We start from the raw sequence: 21,089 nt of genomic DNA on the forward strand, positions 1-21,089 counted from the left end.
AGAGTACCTTTAAGGAGGTCTACAAAAAATAAACACCTGGTGCGGTAATGCAGTAATAATCTCACTTTTAATTACAGCGAATATATATCATAAGATTTGGCAATAAACATCAACTCTTGACTAACATAAATGGTAAATATCAGCTGAACAACATTGTTAAAAAGCTCCGAAGACAACAGCAAAAATTTAAACTGAGTACTTGATGTGTACCAGAGTCAGAAAAGTAAATGCTTTTGGCCATCTAATTCTAAAGTAAAGGGTATGTCTAATCATTTCAAACAGATACAAGTACCACTTGATACCTCCGTGATTCATCCTCTGCACTCTAACATCCTCAAGCAAACACTGCAGCCTCAGACTCCTAATCACAACCGTAACTCTATTGCCCTGGACGCTGCATCCATAGTATCACTAGCTAAGCCACCTGACTTGTCTGAGTGAAATCATGCAACTGCACCCCCCCCCCCCCAACCCATACTAGATAACTACAGAATCTTCCTCATCTACTTTAAAACAGCAATTTAAAATGTGCAACAGTTTTGGACATCAAACACTTCTCGGACTTCTCTATCGGATTTTTTTTTTTTTTTTAATTCTAAACACAGAATCTCCACACAAGATTTCCACAGTGGTGCAGAGGAGAAGCCAGCATCAGCTTCCATGTCGTCATCTGCAAAAAAAAAAAAAAAAAAAAAAAAACACATTTTGTAGTAGTCCAATCCTGTCCCACACCCCCTCACCATCTGAGGAGCTCTCTGGGGAGGATTCCTTCCTCTTATTAGCAGACTCCATACACTAAAGGTTGAGCTGCATTTGACTTAAAGCTGTGAAGCAACCCCTGAGAAAAATAGAGCGGGAACAGCTTGGGAGGGAGCATGCATACTACACTTACACTTTCATGTCCACTTGAGTGGGGCCACTGCTTTGAAGAGCTCTTTCCAGTGACAGGATTTCCAATACGTCCATACATAGATCCAGTAATTCTTATTAAAACAGCAGGTTGCTGGTCTGGTGGCATACAAGGACAAAGCCCAGACTGTAACCCAGCCAACCAGAGTTTGATTAGCAGCTCAGGTGACTGAAGGAGTAGCAGAGAGGGATGGGTGTTACCATCCTGAGGTGGGCTGGCGGGTCCTATGGGAATCTCTAGTATCAATCTGTAACAGAGACTAGGGACAGCATACAGAAATAATTAAACCTCCACACACTTTACACATGTTACAGGCTCTGCAAAAACAAAAATAAGAATTGCACTCCCAGGCAACTTACCTGTGTTACATACTCTGCAGTAATACTAGTAACAATTACACCCCCACACACCTTACCTGTGCAACATACACTGCAGTAATAGAATTAAGAATTATACCACCCCCCAACAACTTACCTGTGTTACATACTCTGCAGTAATAGGGAGAAAGTATACTTTATCAGCAAGTCCCTTTGACGTCTGAACTGTAGCAATATTGGGGTTAATAAGAACGGTTTGTATGTTCTCTTCTTTCAAAGCTTTCACAGCCTAGAAAATTAATAACGGCATCCAAAGTGAAATCCAAGTTTCATTACAGCTAATAAAATAGCACACAGAGAAAAACTTGTTTTAACACAATTCAAGAGCATCAGATTTGAAATGTACTAGAAAAAGGTAAGGTAGTATGAATGATTATACACAGTTCAACATTTCAAACCTAAAATCTACAGTCTGCAGTTCACAAATGAGGAATTTACAGTACATACTTTTCCTTCTACACTACACTGATGCGAGTGCACCAAGAAACTGGTTGACAAACAAGGGTAACCAAATCCTCCCAAACAGCTTTTTATACACCTCAAGAAGAGCAAACAGCTTGCTGAACACACACTTTTCTACATTCTATTTTTTGAAGACAGAGTGGATAGGGATGTGCAAGTAGGCATCCTTTACGTCTAGTGACACTAGGAAAGCCTGAGGCAGAATAAGTGGCAGAAGGGTTGGGAGAGAAAGCATCCTGAAGGAGGGAACTCTGAGAAAGACGTTTAGGTGGGATAGGACCATGATAGGGCTCCAGGGACCTTCCTTTCTGGGATCCAGGAACATTTTTGAATAAAAACCTTTTCCTCTTGCAGGCAACGGGACCACCTGGATGGTTCCTTGAGCAATAAGTTCCTGCAGGATGGGAGGAAAAAGTGGGATTTGGTCTTTTGGTGGGGGGAATGATGCCTTTGTGAGTGGTGGGATTTGGTCTTTTGGTGGGGGGAATGATGCCTTTGGGAGTGGGTCTGGTCTCCCAGCTCATGACGTATCCCTGCTTAATAACACATAGGACCCAGAAGTCTTGGGTAACCTGCTTCCAAGCTGGAAGGGCAAGGGAGAGGCGCATGGATAGAGGGGTGTCTAGGTGTAGGGCCCGGTAGTTGGAAACTACCAGGCTTTCCCTGAAAGGACTGTTTAGAGGATGGAGTAGAGGAGACAGAGTGCTGTTTCCTGTGGTCTTTTCTAGGCTTAGCTTGTATTCTCTTAGCTGAGGACCTGCTAAAGGAAGTTTTAGCTCGGTAATTTCTCTGAAAGCGTGCAAGTGGGGAGACAAAGATGTGTCTCAATTCCTGCAGTTCCATACCTTTGGTCTGTAGAGTCTTAAGAGAGATCAGCAGCTGCTGAACCAAACAGGTTTTTGTTGTCCAGGGGTGCATCTAAGAGCTTGGTTTTGCTGTCGTCAAGGAGGGGTTGCTGCCTTAACCAGGAGTACCTTCTGATGACAAATCCAGAAGCAGCAGCCCTTGCAGATGCTTCTACAGAGTTGTAGCTGCACTTGGAGTGTTTGGTCACTTGTGTGCAGGAGTTCAGGAGACAGGAAATCTTAGCTTTAGAAGGGGAATCAGGGAGTTCTCCCAGTTGCTTAATCACATCTTCCAAAAAGGAACAGGAATACTTGGCCATGTGCATCTGATAATTAATTGCTCTTACTGCTAGGGTGGTAGAAGTATAAGCTCTCTTTCCCAGACGTTCTATCATTCTGCTCTTAGTCAGAGGGCAATAGAAAGGTGGATGAAGTAACAGGTTTTGTCAGTCACTGAAATAACTGCAGGTTCTGTAGAAGGAGCATTACAGAGGAAGGTAGCGTGCTCGGGCACCTTGTAGAATCTATCTGGACACTTGGGTGCTGGGGACTGTAAATCAGGAAGCAGCCAGGAATGCATTCAGAAAAGCAGGGTGTACTGGGGGCACAGTAGAAGGGCTGGGAGACTTTGAAGTTCAAAGTATCGCTTTTGGGTCTCTGTCACTTGACTGCTGTCCCATTTGAATAAGTTTTGCATTTTGGTGATGGTCTCACCAAACGCGAGATCCTTACCAGGGGAGTCAGTGCCATTGGATTCCTCCTCTGGTGAAGCATATCCCAGAGAAGCTACCTGAGAAGAGTAAGTGAGGGACTCACCATCAGATGAGTCCTTCTCCTGAAGAAATATCTGTAGTAGGCCCCTTAGGGGTAGATGGCGTAAGGGCCTGTGCAGGCGCTAGGCCTGGACGCAAGGCTAGAAAGACGTTGAGGAGGCCTTGAGTGTAGGCCTGCCAATCCGGAGGCTTTCAACAGGTGAATCAGGCAGAGACTAAGAAATCAGTTCAGTTTTCAGTTTCCTCTTCTTATGGGTCTCAGGGGGAGAGTATTCAAAAATGCTATGGAGGGTAGGAGGGCCGGATGCCAGCCAGCACTCCACTAAATCAGAGACTCTGTCCTCACGTATGATTTGGGAGAGTTGGGAGATGCCACACAAGCCCTCAGATGTAACAAGCCTTGGTTCCCACTCAGTCGGACGCCTGTCATTGCCAGAGGTCACGTCCCGAAGGGAAAGGACAGCTGTCCATAGGGCCTTCTGCCGAAGGAAGCTCTGAGGACTCCAGCTTGGACTCAAAGCCTTCACTAGCCTCGAGAGCGACGGATGGAGTGGAGAGTGCAGCAGTCTGTTTAGGCCTAGTCGTTTTGGTTTTCCTGACTGGGAGGTCGTCCGACGGCTCCGACATAGGGTCCATCCTAGAAGCTAGACGTTTGAGTCTCTGATTTTCAAAGTATAGTTTTAATTCTGCGAGATGGTTTTTGAGGATTTTTGGGACAAAGGCCTGACAAATACTACAGGTGGTATTGTCATTTTCACGGCTTAGGCAGAAAAGGCAGAGCTCATGCAAATCCTTATGTGGAATTTGCCTTGCACACCTACATTTGTCCTTCCTGCCAGACATGGAACCTAAAACAGTAGCAAGTAAACAGAAAACCGGATGAAGAAAATGCTTCTACTGGCAACGCGACAACTGGAGCTGGCAGTCACAGAGGCGGTAGAAAAGTTCTGGAGAGGTGCATGCTGATGTCCGCTTTATACCAGACATCCATTTATGACAGACGTCCAAGAGAGGAAAGGGACATTACGCTCACCCTAGTGGTAGCATTTAAAAAGAAGTTATGTACTCACCATAACGTTCCATCTGATCATACTTCATTTTCTGCAACCTGTGGGTATTCTGATCCATATCGGATTCGAGCTGGTAACATTTTAATCAAGCATCTGCTCCAAGCTCCCCCCCCTACCCATAATCCCTCACCTCTCCTACCTTCCCTCAGATCGAATTTGCCACTAACCAAACTATTAGCAACTCAATAACGTTACCCTAGAACAGGTTCGGGGGAACGAGGGAGGGACTGTTGCAGAAAATGAAGTACGACTACTCTGATGGAACGTTATGGTGAGTACATAAATGAAGTTAACTACTTCAGATAAAGAAGTTATCTGCAACCTGTGGGACACAGTTCCCAGCTACTAAAACTCCTGGGAGGCCCTCATGGAAGGATATTCCTGAGCACCGCAGAGCCAAAGGATGCTCTCCCTCTAGAGATCAAATCCAACTTATAATGAAAAATAAATGTAGGTGACCTTGCCCAGGTCAGTGCTGCGCAGATATCCAGAGAAACCCTAGACCAAAAAGCAGCAGAAATTGCCACAGACCTGGTAGAATGAGCTTTAATACGACCAGGTGGGGATAGGCCTTTATCCCTACAGACTTGCAGTATACATTGTGTAATCCATCTGGCCAAGGAGACCTTGGAGATGGCGTTGCCCAAAAAGTGTCTAGAAAAGGACATGAACAATTGGTCAGACTTACAAAATTGTTTAGTCCTGTGTAAATAGAAACAAAGCTGTCTATGAACATCTAACAAGTGCAGCTTATATTCACCCTTGTTCTGGAAATTTGGAAAGAACACAGGCAGATTAATCATCTGAAATATTACATTCAGAAGCCACTTTTGGAAAGAAAGAAGGGTTCGTACAAAACAAAACCCTGTCTTTATGAAAGATAAAGTAGGGGGGTACCGCAGACAAAGCATGGATATCAGAAACCCTTCTAGCAGAGGTAATGGCCACTAGAAAAGCAGTCTTCCAGGACAGGAATTTGAAGTCTACGGATGCTACTGCTTCAAATGGGGGTGCCACCAATGCCTGCAGAACTAGAGTAAGTTCCCAAGGAGGGACGGAATTCTTAACTGGGAGACGCAAGAGAAAAGTACCTTTTAGAAAAGCCTTAAACAATTTCAAAGAAGTCAAAGCATTCAGATTTTCGCCGACATGAAAATTAGACATGGCTGCCAGTTGTACTTTCACTGTGGAGGAACTAGCCCCTTGTTTGAAAATATAGGACAAAAACTGCAGGAACCGGGGCTGTAAATGGATCTATGTTTCTCTGAGAAGCCCAAATAGAGAAGAGTTTCCATTTGCTGCGATAAACCTTCCTAGTGGAAGCTTTAGGGGATGCCACCAGAATACTCTTTACCGAAGATGATAGACCGGGAGTCCTAGCAATCAAGGGAACTGGAGCAACCAAGCAGTCAGCTTGAGACTGTCTAGATCGGGCAGACTGATGCCCGAGTGATGGGAGACTAGATCCGGGCAGGGATCCAGAATCCGTGGAGGAGTTACATCAAGAGACCTGAGGAAGGGGAACCACACTTGACGAGGCCAGAATGGGGCAATGAGGATCACTTTGCACCCCCAGTCTGTAAGCTTTCTGAAGAAACGTCAGAATGAGAGGTAGCGCGGGATAGGCATACAGTAACTCAGGAGGCGAGGCATGGACGAGAGCGTCTCTGGGGAGTCCCCTGGGGAGGGGATCAGAGTGAAGAACTTGCTGCACTTCGCACTGGAAGGAGATGCGAAGAGATCACAGCAAGGGTGACACCACGCTAGGAAGATCTCCTCCGCTACTGACCGTTTCAGAGACCACTCATATGGCATTAGAATAGCCCAACTCAGTCTGTCCTCTAAAATGTTGGGTGTATCCTCGGGATGTGCGTTGCAATCAGAAACAGACTGGTGGAAATCGCCCACTCTCAGGGCCTTGCGGCAGAGAGGGTAAGATCTGGTCCCTCCTGGTTTGTTAATGTACCAGACACCAGGCATGTTGTCTGAATGAACTGCAATCATCCCCAGGGGAAGAAGAGTGTGAAAGGCTTGCAACGCTTAAAGCACTGCCCTCATCTCCAGAACATTGATATGCAATCTGGTCTCTGTCTGGAACCACGTGCCTTGGACCGTCCTTCCCAAAAAGTGCCCCCCCCACCACCACTGGGAGGCATCCGTGGTCACTGATTCGGGCTGGGGATGTTAACAATGGACGACCTGCCAAAATTTCCGGCGATTGGAGCCACCAAAGAAGAGAAATCGTGCAGGCTCTGCTGATCCGTATAGGGTAGTCCACATGGAGCTCTAACCAAGACCACTGAACTGCCAAGGTCCACAGAAGCACCCTCATTGTCAAGGCACGCACAAGGGAGAATTGAAACTGCTGCAGCCATGGGGCCTAGGGCTCAGAAAACGTCACTCACCATCGGTGTCCTGGGGCAGAGGATCACTGACACATGGGTCTGTGGACCCTGTCCAGAGTGAGAAAAACGTGCAATAGTAGAGTGTCCAACCATGCCCCTATAAACTCCAAGGTCTGTGTCGGGTTCAAGCGGGACTTTGAGAAGTTGATGGTAATCCCTAGTCTGACTGCAAGATGCAGGAAGGAGTCTCTGGCCATGCAAAGTAGATGCTAGGTAAGGAAACACCTGAATTCCCTGAAGCCTCATGTGAGCCACTACTACTGCCATAACATTTGGTAAACACCCTGGGAGCTGTGGTGAGACCAAATGGTACGGCTCTGAACTGGAAATAACTGGCTCCCAGCCAGAAGCGAAGGAATCTCCTGGAGCTCCTGCAAATCTTGAGTAAGCGTTCTGGAGGTCTATCGAACACATCCAGTCGCATTCTCGGAGAAAAGGTAGAAAGGTCTGCAAGGTGACCCTCCAGAATTTCTGCTTGGCTACAGACAAGTTCTGGGTTGACTGGTCCAATAAGAGTCTGAGGTCCCCTGTCTTTTTTGGCACTAAAGAACCTGGAGTAAACGCCTAATCAGAACTGATCTGGGGGGACCAGTTCAATGGTCCGATTGTAAAGCAGCTTTTAAATTTCATGCGCTTTGGCCTCCCTTTGAGTGGGTGGAACATCTGGGAGGTGCTTTGATTGGATGGGTGGGGCAAGGAATGGGATGAAGTATCCTCTGGATATTATTTGGAGCACCCAATGGTCCGTCATGATAAACTCCCAAGCAGTTAGGTGCAATAATAATCTTCCCCAACATTCGGGCAACCCCTCAGGGTTGCTGCGCGGGTCTGTCCAAAAATGTCTCCCTAGACCCAAAGTTCCTCGGACACCCTCTGCCTCTGGGGCAGCTTCTGTCTTGTCCCCCTCTGCCTCTAGGGGACAAGTTGTCCTCAGTGCCCCAGGAAAACTGTGATTTTTCAGAACCACATCTTCTTCTGCTCTCTCCGATTCCTAGTAAAGGATCTTTGAGAATTAGTGAAGCGGACTCAAACGGCAGACAGCGTCTTCCCATCCTTCTCGCTCTGGACCAAGGTGTCATGAACGGTCTTCCCAAAACGGGAGGAACCGTCAAAGGGAGCATTTGTGAATGAAGCCTTGAAGTGGTCCGCGAATTGACAGTCTGAGCCAGGCATGCCGCCTCATAGCTACGCCGGTCCCAGCCGCCCTAGCCACTCCTTTCGTGGCATGGGAATGAAGACACATGGACATGTTTGAAATTTATTTCAGAGTCTACATTTTCACCGAGAACGGCCGCTTGTCCTCTGGCGACAAGGACTCTGGGGGTGACAAAGCGAATTCTGTGACCAGGTCTCTCTGGAGTCTGACATGTGCCAAATAATTCAGCGCTCGTATGGAAAACATCGCTGAAGACTACTCGCTTCCCAAAGTGATCCACCGCCCTAGACTCTTTGCCCGGAAGGTGGACCAAAGAACTTTCCTGAGCCAGTTTTCTCTTGGTGGCAGCTGCCACCACCATAGCATCCACAGGGGATTTCTTGTACCAGGCCTGTCTGTGGGACTAGAAAGGATCCTGTCTGGGCATTTGGGTATTGGCTCTATGGTGTCAGGCTCCTTCCATGCCCGCGTGGTAATAAGATCCACTAATGGATCTGCAGAAGGGGACACCCAGGATGTAGATGGGCCCGTGCCAAAGGCCTCCAGGAATACTAAGTCATCTGTTGAGGGTTTTGGGGTGACCAACCTCCCCTCTGGTAGAGGATTTCCATGATGTCTCCAAAGGAGGCATCCTCAGGAGGTGACCTGGGGTAACCCTCACCTTCAACCAAGTCAGCATCTTCTGTGAGGGACTCTGGGGGAGTCCATGTGCCTCCTCTTACACGAATGCTTACAGGGGGGCCTCCTCAGTGGGACTCTCTGAAGAGGGCTTGTAAGTCACGATGGGATCTACTTGGGGGTCCTCTAACACGGGCTGTCCCTGGGACAAGCTGATGGGAGTCGTGACCAAATCCATGGCAGCTTGGGCGGAGTCCAAGGCAATGGGCTGGGGTCTCAACCCCTGGGAGAGAACACTCACCACGTCGAAGGCCAAAGGAGAGCACACCTCCTTGGCAACCAACAAGGAATAAGTTCTCCCAAGTTCCATCGTGAGGATCGGGGCCAAGGCCAAGGTAGCCAGGGTTCCTAAGGAACGCCTGGGATCAGACAAAGTCGGAGCCAAAGACATCTCCGTTCCCTCGGATCCAGCTCCCTGTTCCCGGCCCCGAGAGTTGCACAGATCTGAACAAGTATGATCCGAAGAACTCAAGGTAATGGCTGGCATCGAGGTTGGAGGAACCATCGGTGCTGAACCCCCAAGCTCAGAGGATCCTCAGATCCATAAACCCCAAAACCACAGGCCGGATCAGGAAAGGAGAGATGGGATGGAAGAAGAGCATAGAGGTCCCCTCTCCAGCCAGAGAGGGGCTGGCAAGACTCATTTGGATTGGAGTCCGAATGAATCTCCGCATCATCCTGCCCAAGTCAAGCTCTGAAAGAGTTGACCGCAAGGAGGCGACTGACTCAGATCTGGCCCTATGAGATGACCTTGGAGAAGGCCTCTGGTCCAAAGGCTCGGGAGAGAACCTTGAGGAATGGAGCAGAGGAGAAGTGATCCTAACAACTTTCGCAGGTGGACTGGGAAATGGCTCCCGCTCAGATAGCTTGCGGTGCCTTTCTACCCTTTTCTCTCTCTCTCTCTCAAGCATCCTTAGATTTTGCCCACGCCTCAGCAGGCTTAGAGGGAGGATGAGTCCCAGCCTGGGGGGGGGGGGTCAGCTATTAGAGCTGATGCTGAGGCCATCGTCTCTAAAGCAGAAGCAGGCCCTTGGCTACCAGTTTCACCTACCTCTTTTAGGGCCCTGGGATTGAACCCTGCACACACAGCACATGGCAGACTAAGATGGGGAACACCCACGCAAATAACACAGAGTGCGGCCATCAGCCAGTGAAAGCTTGTGGCCACACTCTGTGCATTTTTTTAAACGTTGGTTTAGGCTGGTCAGCCATAACACACTCCAAATAGCCAAATGCTCAACTAGACATGCACACACACACAGGGGTTGGGCTAGGCCTACTCTACCTCAAAAACACAAACTTTCTAAACTACAATTTTTTTTTAAATATATATATATATACACACACAAACAGACAAGACGAAGGGGAGGATGGGTGGCTCACAAACTACTCACACACTAATTTAAATCACAAAAGTTTCACTTACTACACCCAACTTGGAGCTATAGAGACCACAATGCATACGCATGAAGCGGCAAACGAGATCAGAGGGAAGGTAGGAGAGGTGAGGGATTATGGGTAAGGGGAAGAGCTTGGAGCAGATGCTTGACAAAATGTTGCAGGCTCTGATCCGATATGGATCCAAATAACCACAAGTTGAAGATAAATGAAATTAACTACTTTAAATCTTTTGTATAATGGCTAGATGTAAGAGTTCACCAGAGGCAAATTCCCTGATGTCATGAATACAGCAGCATATGAAGAGAAGAACATCCACTGGTATAAACAAGGTTTACTAAACAGAGGACTTAATGAACACATTATAGCATAGATAATCCAGGTACAAGTAATCGTGAATGCCACTGAACCATTGAAGGCAAACTACCTGGTCACTATCCGGGGAGCAGTGAACAGACCAAGTAGCAAAAAAGATTAGTCCCTATTACAAGTCTGTGAAATCCAACACGTACCTTGTCAACAGGGGGTGTACAAGTGGGCATCAATGTCCAAAGTGCCCAGAAAAATAAAAAGTAACAAGACAGCAAAGTTAACATCTTGAACTTCAAGTTAAGGAATACGTTTAGTCTTAAAAAGATGAATATGATCAAGTCGAATACGTTTAGTCTTAAAAAGATGAATATGATCAAGTCTTTCTGGGCACAAAGACTCGACAAAGGATCAGTTTCTTTTTTGGCTCTGATGGCGAAACTACTCCATACCTAACTTCAGCAGGTGACAGGACAGGAACCACTGAATCTGGTCTGGGGCAGGCCTCCACATGAAGGGTGGTAAAGATAAACAATCACCACTAACCCACTTTTTCCTATTTCTACATGGGATCAGGGTACACAGTCAACTGTCAACATCTCTCTCCCTCTATTCAGTGCCATTCTTCAGACTGTTGCAATTCTTCTCACAATCCTTTGCTGAACATTGTTTTCCCCTCACTTCTGGTCTCTCCCAGATCATCTTCACTGAATAGCCTTCTGCTTTCCTGCACATCTGCTAAAGCATCATAATCCATGAGCCAAAGGGTCATGGCCAGCCTGCATAGAGGGTAGGAGTGAGTCCCTCCCTGCTTGTTGATGTACCACATGAGAGTGGCATTGTCCGTTTTGATCAAGAGAACCCCTGGCGAGAGAAGGGGTTTGTAAGCTATCAAGACGTGCTGCACACCCCTCCCTTTTTGAATGATGTGCAGAAGGATTTGCTGTGGGCTCCATTGGCCCTATATGCACCTGCCATCCAGGTGTGTACCCAAAGCGTAGTCTGATGCGACTGTGGTAAAGGTCTGGGTGGTGGTGGGTGGAGAGAAGGGCAGCATGCTGGGAGCATGCTGTTGCCCACCAAAGAAATTCCCTTCTGAGGCAAGGAATTATAGGTAGAAGAGTTTCCAGGTCTTGAGAGTGTTGACACCAAAGGCTAAGTTTCCTCATATGCAGTCTGGCATATGGAATAAGTAGTTTGCAAGGCACCATGAACCCCAGGAGCTTGCAGGACCTTCCTTGCATATAGCTGGGGCCTGGTGGCTAGTTGAGAGAAGTAGGCTGTCAGGAAAATTTGTTTCTCTGGTGTAAGGTTTGCCCATCTGGGATGCTGTGTCCATACTTGCTCCCAGGAATATTATCCTTTGGTTGGGCACCTGTTTGGATTTCTTTCCACCGATTGTTTACCCCAGGGAGGTTAGTAGGGTCTTTACAAAGGCCAGGTGCTTGAGCAGCTTTTCCTGGCGGTCTGACTGAATAAGGCCATCAACTAAGTATAGTAAATTTGAATATTTCTTCATCTGCAAAAGACAATGGCCGGAGCCAGACATTTTGTGAAAACTCTGGGAGCAGTAGATAAGCCAAAGGGAAGTGCTGAGAACTGAAAGTGTTGAGATCCTGCCCTGAAGTGGAGATATTTTCTGAAGGATTCCCGGATAGGAATGTGGAGGTATGCCTCTTTTAGATCTAGGGTGGCTAGCCAAGCGCCCTTGGAAAGCGTGGGTAGCAGCTGCTGGAGGGTGAGCATTTTGAATTTTGGGATCATGAGGAAGGTGTTTAGAATGGATAGATTGAGGATGAGGCAACCAGGTGCCCTCTTTTCTGGGCACCAGAAAAAACCTTGAGTAGAAGCCTTAGAATATCTGTTCTGCAAAAACGTGCTCTAAAGCCCTCACAGACAGTAGGGAAAGGATTTGCTTTTTAGCCTCTGCCTACTGATTTGTTGGTAGACCTGGGAACCCTTTTGGGGTTGGAAGGGTGTGGAAGTAAAATCTGTATCCTTGACACTCAATGTTCAAAACCCACTGGACCTTGGTAATGGAGGCCCAGGTACTTGAGTGAAGAGAGTTTTCCTCCTAGGAATAAGTGAAGGTGGGCAGAAAGGGGGGTGGAGGAGGAAAGTCATTTTGAGTTCTTACCATAAGGGGGTGGTGACTTAGAACAGTGGAGGTAGTCCACTGCTTAGATCTCTGCATTCCCTGGGGCTGCTGTCGGGGGGGGGGGTCTAGGCTGGGTCGGTTTACTCTGAGCAGGAAAGGACCAGTGCTTGGAGGATGATACCTGTAAGAAATCCTTAACTGTTTACATAGATTTTGCTTTTTCTTCCATCTTTAAGACCTCTTCTGCCTTAGTGCCAAATAAGTTATCCTTGTGCAAGGGGGGATCCAACAATTTAGATTTGACATTGTCTGGCAGGGGTTGTTCCTTAAGCCATGCAGATCATCTAATGACAGATCCAGTGACTACTGCCCTGCAAGAATATTCTAGGGCATCAAAACCACAGTGCAGTGTGCTTTAGTTACTTGACTTGCAGAATGCCTTATGTCTTGTAAATCTTTAGATTCTGCCCAAGCAGGAAAGGAAGACATTTTTTCCTAAGGAGTTCAAGGTATGTTGCTGAAATCTCAGCATATGGAACTGACAATTTAGTGCCCGGATAGCAAGAGTGGCCAAGATGTATACTTCTTTACCCCATCTGTCCAGTGCTCGGGAATCCCTGTCTGAAGGGGTGGGATTCTTAGCAGAAGTTGCTTTAATCCCTTTTGGCCCTTGAGATATGACCTGCGAGTCAGAAACTCTGTAGTACCCATCTGGTTTTCGGGGAGCAGGAGGTAGGGCATCAGGAGTCCAGCTGAATTAAAGGAAAACATCCTCCAGGACTGGGAGGATGGCCAAGGGTCTGTGTTGCAGAAGATCTAGGAATGCCCGGAGTCTCTTTTTAGATTGAGGGTAGTCCGGACTCTCACATTGGAAATGCTCCCTTAAAGTATGCAGGGTTTCCCCAAAGGAAAAATCCTCTGGGAGAGAGGCTGAAGGAATGGAGTCCTCTGCATCAGAATCCTCGTAAGTGGAGAGGGGTTGCATGTCTTAATAGTCAGATGTATCAGATTCATCTGACTCTTGTTCAGACAATACTACAGGGGACAAATCTCTTCCTTTTTGAGAGAAAAGCATGGCTTCCCCTAATCAGCATAAGGTTTTCCGCCATTTTAAGCATTTGAGACTGAGGCAAGGTAGCAGGCACCTGAGAGTGGGTTGTCGGTTTCTTGGGTGTAGTTCAAACCCTGGGCCTAAAACAGTCGTTTTTGAAAGAACGGTAGTCACAAAAGAAGACGTCTGCTTGTGTTGAGATTCGGTAGTGTGAAGGACTTCCTTGGAAGCCGGTGCCTGCTCAGCAGCTCAGGACCCAGTAGAGACAACCGCAGGATCCTCAGTCGAAGAGTTTTGCGGCATACTGGACTCGAAAGCATCTCAGTAGCGGTCTTCGAAACAGAAGCTGGCATCAGGGGCTGCAAAAGTGCCTCATTGAGTACTGGAGGACTGACGGCTAGCTTAACAGAAGCGTTGTCGGTAGGTTTGGACCAGTGTCATCAGTCCCTGTCTTTACGTTTTTTTTTCAGAAGATTTGCTGTCGGATGGCTTATCGAAGTCATATCGGAATTGGAGGACTGTAAACAAAAATATCTGGCAACGATAAGGGACAAACGACGGATAGTTCTGGCATTGAACAAAGCACAGAAGCGACAATGTGGGGATGTCATGGTCTGAGCCTAAACAAGTGACGCAGTAACACTGGAAGTCTCTGTGTGGTATTTGCTTTTCACAGGCAAGACAACTGACTTTTTTTTTTTTTTTTTTTTACATAGGTTAGTGCAAAAAAATAAGATACCAAACAGGGTACTTGGCTTTAGAAGACTTCAACTTCAATTCGGAGACGAAAACTCGGGTAGCGACAGACCGGAAATTGTGAGAAAGTACAGTTGTGTACACTTACCATAAATGTAGATTTTCGAGTCTATTCACTGTTGCAGTCATCACAGTTTGGTATTCGGGTTACCTGCCTGCAGGTAGCCCTCAGTCGGCCCGAATACCAGAGTCTTGGGATTTCCGCATCGGATGCTGTCTCCTCTTTCATAACATCAGGGGTAAAAAACTTGCAGCCGATGGCATTGCATCAGTTTTTCTTGCCCCAGATGTAAGAAGGAAGCTATTACATGGTGTGGAACACCTCCAGTAAAAAGTAAACACCCCTGCCATAAAAGATGGCCATAAAGAGGACAGGTAGAAAGGATACAGAAAGCCAGGGGGCTGGAGGGAGGGAACAAAGGACTGCAACGGTGAAAACACTGAAACATTTACATTTATGTTAAGTGTAAACAACTGTACTACGTTCTTCATGTTTCACTGTTGCAGTAATCACACATGGGTTGATTCCCACAGATGAGCAAGGGTGAAGGAAGTCGAGAAGTGTTAGGATTGGCTAGCAGGCCTTGTAAGACTGCTGTAGCAAATCCAGATCTGGATTTCGAAAAAATAGGTAAGTGGTAATGCTTGGTGAAGGTGTGTACAGAACTCCAGGTTGCAGCTTCCAGGATGTCCCTGGTAGGGACTCCGCTGAGAAGTGCTGTACAGGTTGAAGTAGCTCTAGTGGAATGAGTCACGATCCCCTGAAGGGTAGGTTTTCCATGGTGCTTGTAGCAGAAATGGATGCACTGTACTATCCATTTGGAAATGGTTTGCTTCGAAATGGCCTTGCCCTCTGGCCCTGTAGCAAAGCTGACTAGATGCTGGTCAGATTTTCTGAAAGGCTTAGCCCTGTCAAGGTAGAACCTGAGCCGTCTGTGCATGTCCAAGGAGTGCAGGATCCTTTCCCCTTTATTCTGATGATTAGGGAAAAAGGTTGGCAAATGGATGGATTGGTTTAAAGCCACACTGGATACCACCTTGGGAATAAAGGATGGGTTAGTCCTGAGGGAAACCCTGTCAGCATGGAAAATAATGAAGGGCTCCACCGCCACTAGTGCCTGTAACTCAGACACTCATCTTGCTGAAGTAATAGTAAGGCTGTTTTCCAACAGGAATTTTAACTCTGCTGAAGCAGCAGGTTCAAAAGGGAGAAGTGTGAGCTTGTCCGGTACAAAGTTAAGGTCATAGGCCGAGGTGGTAGCTCTCCTAGGGACCTTAAATTGTTAGCTCCTCTAAGGAACTGTTTGATGAGAAGGTGAGAAGAGAGAGGTGGCTCTGAATTATGAGCTGAGATGGCAGAGGCATGAGTCTTAATGGATGAGAAAGATAGGCCTGTGTGGAGCAGCGCTGATAGGTAATCAAGAATTTCAGATAAGGTGGGCACAGCTATGTCCTTTCCTTAAGACTGACTCCAAGAACAATAATTTTCCAACTTTCAGCACAGGATTTCCTAGTGCTAAGCCTTCTTGCCTCAAGGATAACATCCAGCACCTGTTTGCTGAGGGGTGCTGGTGATGTATTCAGGGGATAAAAGACAGGCTGCAAGGTTTAGGGTTTGCAGCTGTGGATGCAAAATCTCTCCTTGTTGTGACAGCAGGGAAGGTGTCTGATGTAGGTGCATGGGTGGCACTGTCAGACTGCGTAGAAGTGGGTACCAGTGCTGGTGTGGCCAGTCTGGTGCAATAAGGATTGCCCTTGACCTGACCTGTCTGATCTTGAGTAGTATTTTTGAGAGGAGGGGCAGAGGAGAAAAGGCATAAATTGAGAGGTTTTCCTATGTAAAGGATAGGGCCATCCACCTTCCTGGCTCTACTGTGAGAGGTCCTGGTGCAAAATTTGCTCGATTGGTGGTTTTGGGGGGAGGCAAAAAGGTCCACCTCTGGGTTAGAAGTTTGAATGAGTTGGGTTCCAGTGTCCACTCAAGGGTCCAGTAGAATTCTGCTCAAGTAGTCTGCCAGTGAATTTAGCTTGCCTGGCAGGAATTGAGCTTGTAGGTGCACTTGGCTGCTGAAGGCTGTGTTACACAGGGCCATGGCTAACCTACAAAATGGGTAAGAACGAGTTCCCCCCTGCTTGTTTATGTACCACATAACTGTGGTGTTGTCTATCAGCAGCTGTCCTGGAAGAATGATAAGATATTTGAAGGCTGTCAGCGTATTCCGTACAGCATCTCTTTTTGATTAATGTGCAGGGGAATTTGGTCTGGGCTCCATTTGCCTTGGATGCAGCTGCCTGCCATGTGAGCCCCCCCCATGCATTGCCTGATGAGTCTGTTGTCAGGGTTTGGGCGGTGAGGGTTGACTGAAAGAAGTCCCTTGTTGAGGATGCATGCCTCTGCTCACCAAAGGAACTCTGCCCTTACACAAGGTATGATGGGAATCACTGTTTCCAGGTCCTGAGAATGTTGACACCAGAGACTTTTCAAGTACCAGTGAAGTTTCCTCATATGCAGTCTTGCATAAGGAATTAGCAGAATGCATGAGGCCATGAACCCTAGGGCTTGCAGATAGCTGGATTTTGGTGGCCATTAGTAGTTTGAAATAGCCTGTCAAATGGACCTGCTTTTCTAGAGTGAGGAATGCCAACTGGGAAGGTGTGTTCAAACTTGCTTCCAGGAATACAATTTGTTGACTCTGCACCAGTTGTGATTTCTTTTCGTTAATGGTTTATCCCAGTGAAGTTAGAAATCTTTTTACAAATGCCAGGTGCTGAAGTAGCATTTCCTGACTGTCCACCTGAATCAGGCAATCGTCCAAGTATGGATAAAATTGAATATTTCAGTATGCAAAGGCTGGAGCCAGGCACTTTGTGAATACTCAGAGTACAGCAGATAAGCTAAAGGGAATTGCAGAGAACTGCCCTGAAACATAGATATTTCCTGCAAGACTCCCTTATGGAGGTGTGCAGATAAGCTTCTTCTAAATCTAGAGCGACTAATCGGGCATCCTTTGCTAGCATAGGAAGAAGATGTTGCAGTGTAAGCATTCTGAATTTTGGGACCACCAGAAAGGTTTGAGAATTGATAGATCCAGGAGAGGGTGCCAAGAGCCATCTTTTCTGGGCACCAGGAACAGTCTGGAGCAGAAACCCTGACAACTTTGTTCTACTGGAACAGGTTGAACAGCCCTGATACGGAGAAGGGAAAGTACTTGCTTTTGAGCCTCTGCCCACTGGTTTGGAGGAATTTCTGGCAACCCGCTTGGGGTTGACAGTGAGTGGAAGTAGAATCTGCATCAGTGTTTAGAACCCATCTGTCCTGAGTAATGGACATGCATTTTTTTTGCATGAAGGGCGAGTTTTCCACCTAGGGTTGCAAGTACTTGGGCAAGGCTAGGAAGGATAACTGGAAAGTCATTGTGAACTTTTTCCATAAGGGGGTGGCTTACCACTCCCTGTTTTTGAGGTGGGAACACTCCATTGGTTAGATCTCTGCATACCCTGAGACTGTAGTCTTGGTTGTCGGTTTCCCCTGGGTTTGGACTGAGCAGGCCTGGGAGGGGCTGGAAAGGACAGTTTTTTTGAAGGCCAATGCCTACTGAATTTAGGTGACTGCATCTGTAAGAAATCTTTGATAGTTTGCATAGATTTAGCTTTTTCTTCCATCTTTTTAAGAACTTCTGTTTTTGTGCCAAACTACCCTGATTTAATAGAGAATCTAGTAATTTTGCTTTGACATGGTCAGGCAAGAATTGTTCCTTCAGCCAAGCATGCCTTCTCAGTACAGACCCAGTGACAGCAGCCCTGAAAGATGCTTCTAAGGCATCAAATCCACAGTGCAAAGTATGTTTACTAACTTGGTTTGCAGAATGCATTAACAGTTGTGAATCTATTTTATGCACAAGCTAGAAGTAGCACCATTTTTTATTTAATTAGTTCCATAATATGTTGCTGGCACTTCAACATGTGAAACTGGCAATTCAAAACCCTGATGGCAAGAATAGCAGAGGTATAAACCTTCTTGCCCAGTCTGTCTAAAGCTCCAAAATCCCTGTCTGAAGGTGAAAGGTTTTTGGCTGTAGCAGCCTTAATGCCTTTAGGTCCTTGGAAAATGGTCTCTGGATCTACAGTAGGATTCTTAGAGAAATTTGTGAGTCAAGTACTCTGTAGGTACCGGTCAGATTTTCTAGGAGCTGGTGGTAAAGTGTCAGGAGTAAGACTAGATACCATGAAGACATCATCTACAATATCCAGGACAAGGGGTATAGCTAGAGACTTATACAGAGGCAAATCAAAAATTCCCAGAGTCTCTTTTTGGACTGAGAATAATCCTGGCATTCCCAGGTGAAATGCTCTCTTAAGGTATGCAAGGTTTCACCAAAAGAAAAATCCTCTGCAGGGGAGGCAGAGGGAATGGATTTCTCTGCATCTGACTCCTCATAAGTAAATAAGGGTATGTCCTGGTAATCAGAAGGGTCAGAGACATCGGACTCCTGGTCTGTAGAATCAGAAGGAAATTCAATTCTTTGTCGTTTAGCAGGGGAAGGCCAGCTTCCCCTAATTAGAGTAATTAGGTCTTCAGCCATTCTAAGCATTTCTTTTTGTGGCAAGGGAGCTTAAACATGCACTTTGGATGTCTGTTTTCTAGGAGTAGTGCGAACTCTGTGCCTGAGAAACTGGGTAGACCTAGTTAAAAATTAACAAGTTAGCTTAATACGAAAATCGATAGGTAGGAATACACTCTCAGAAGCTGGTGTCTGCACAGCAGCTCCGGACCCTTTCAATTTAGAGACATCAGCGGGTTCCATAGTAGAAGCATCTTGCGGCATACTGGACTCAGAATGGGTCTGAGCAGAGACCTGCGAATCTGCTGAAGCAGGCATAAGGGGCTGCAAAGGCGCCTGAGTACCGGTGGACTAGCAACTAGCTTAACGGAAGCATCGTCAGCAGTATTTGACCTATGCGGTCTCTGTCTTTCTGCATTTTCAGAAGATCGGTAGTTGGATGGCTTACCGAAACCATTTCGGAAAACGGAGAATGAGAGCAAAATAATTTAGCTACAAAAATTGCCTGACAAATAGTTTGGGTGTTAAACAAGGCACATAACCGACCGCGACTGACGTCGTGGTCTGGACCCAAACAAGTGATGCAGTAAGAATGAAAACGTCTGAGGTATTTGCTTTTCAGAAGCAAGACAATTCTTAACTTTTTCTGACATTGGTTAGAGCAAGAAAAAAAGAACCCCCTTCGGGGTACTTAGTTTTAAAAGACTTCAGGTATGAAACTCGAAAAATGAAAATTTAAGGTAGCAGCCGATCGGCACTTGCAAACTGCTTCTGCTTTGGGCTCCTTCTCAGCAAGAAAGACTGATGTAATTGCGTCGGCTGAATGTTTTATACCCCTGACTACCTGACGTCATGGAAAAGGCTACAGCATCAGATGCAGAAATCCCAAAGCTCTGGTATTCGGGCCAACTGAAGGCTACCTGCAGGCAGATAACCCAAGTGTGATGACTGCAACAGTGAATCACTAAGAACATCTGCTTCAGGCTCCCTGGCAAGAAAGACTGATGTAATGGCATCGGCTGCCACACTTCTACTGATGACCATCAGTCCTCAAGCAACAGCAACCAACGCAGAAATACAAAGTCTCTGGCATTCGGAACGGCCGAGGGCTACCCTGGCAGGGATAACCCAAATATGATGACAGCAACCGTGAAACGCAAAGAACATCTTCCCTTCTCCACAACCATCCCTTCCAGAAACCTAAAGATGTTAACCTGTTCCACTACTTTCCCTTCCATCTCAAATTTCATCAGCTTTTTCTGACCCAACCCCCATATGCTGCCATGACAACTGTCTGAAGTTACTTTTACTGCAATCCTCGAATATAAACATTAAATTTGTGCATTCCACATACATGGGACACTGTACATTCATGTTCTGGTGACTTGAGATGTAATCTAGCGACTCTAATACAAGATAGTCTAAATCCAAAAGCTCACAATTTCATTATTTAACAACACAGCAATCCATTGCATTTTTAATTTATTCTAAACAAAACTAACGCTCCATTTTTAAATTTTGAACCATTTTTTCAAATAAGCAAGAAACAAGAGTCCTTATCACAGTCAGCAGCTTAACAGTACACCTTCAAAAAGGAGGCCAGTCTAAGATCTGTTACTTACCAAAGACGTTAATTTTTCTTTATTGCTTAAATTTTATCAAATATCACTCATTAAGTACAGGTTCAAGTCAACAAACTGACATGTCATTAATCATATTGCCTAACCTGTACATATTTATGACACAGTAATTTCTCTAGGCATCATACTGGTAGTTGTATTGTCTTTTAGATCAGTTTTCTTTTTCTTTAATTCTGTTACTTACAGTAATGAAAGGATGCTACTACTTTTCTATTTTTCATTATTGTTGGGTTCCTACTAATATTACTAAAGTTAAAAATAAAGTTAAAAGCATCTGACTAACTGGCCAACTTCAAAAAGGGATCTCAGCTCAGAACAAATAAATACATTGCTATAATGACTATTTTACTCTCCCATATATTACCTACTAGGCTCTGCAAGTCCACCTTCAACTGTCAGCTTATTAGTCCAAAAATCTGTGTATTCCTAACTTTCCCCTTTCATCAGGGGATCTTCAGCATCTTTCACCAAATAGCGTAAAGATCTCTCATATTGTACTCTTTGTATAAAAGTATCTTCTGAACATAGCTGGGTGCCTAACAGATTTCTTCTTAATGTTGTACAGTAAATTCCTCATCTAAAAGGTTATTCTAAGTTTA

The 21,089-nt window shown here is 46.0% G+C and overlaps 1 protein-coding gene across 1 annotated transcript in view; it reads right to left on the minus strand.

Moving 5' to 3' along the window:
- CAD (carbamoyl-phosphate synthetase 2, aspartate transcarbamylase, and dihydroorotase) overlaps positions 1–21,089 on the minus strand; it is a gene marked incomplete in the record, with an annotated part of 2,299,829 nt that overhangs the window by 1,733,085 nt on the left and 545,655 nt on the right. The window contains 1 exon segment of the mRNA XM_044075466.1: positions 1,385–1,516. Coding sequence (XP_043931401.1) covers positions 1,385–1,516 — 132 coding nt within the window.

The sequence above is a fragment of the Protopterus annectens genome, chromosome 6.part1, assembly GCF_019279795.1.
Source record: "Protopterus annectens isolate FY-2018-M chromosome 6.part1, PAN1.0, whole genome shotgun sequence".
Taxonomy (NCBI): domain Eukaryota; kingdom Metazoa; phylum Chordata; order Ceratodontiformes; family Protopteridae; genus Protopterus; species Protopterus annectens.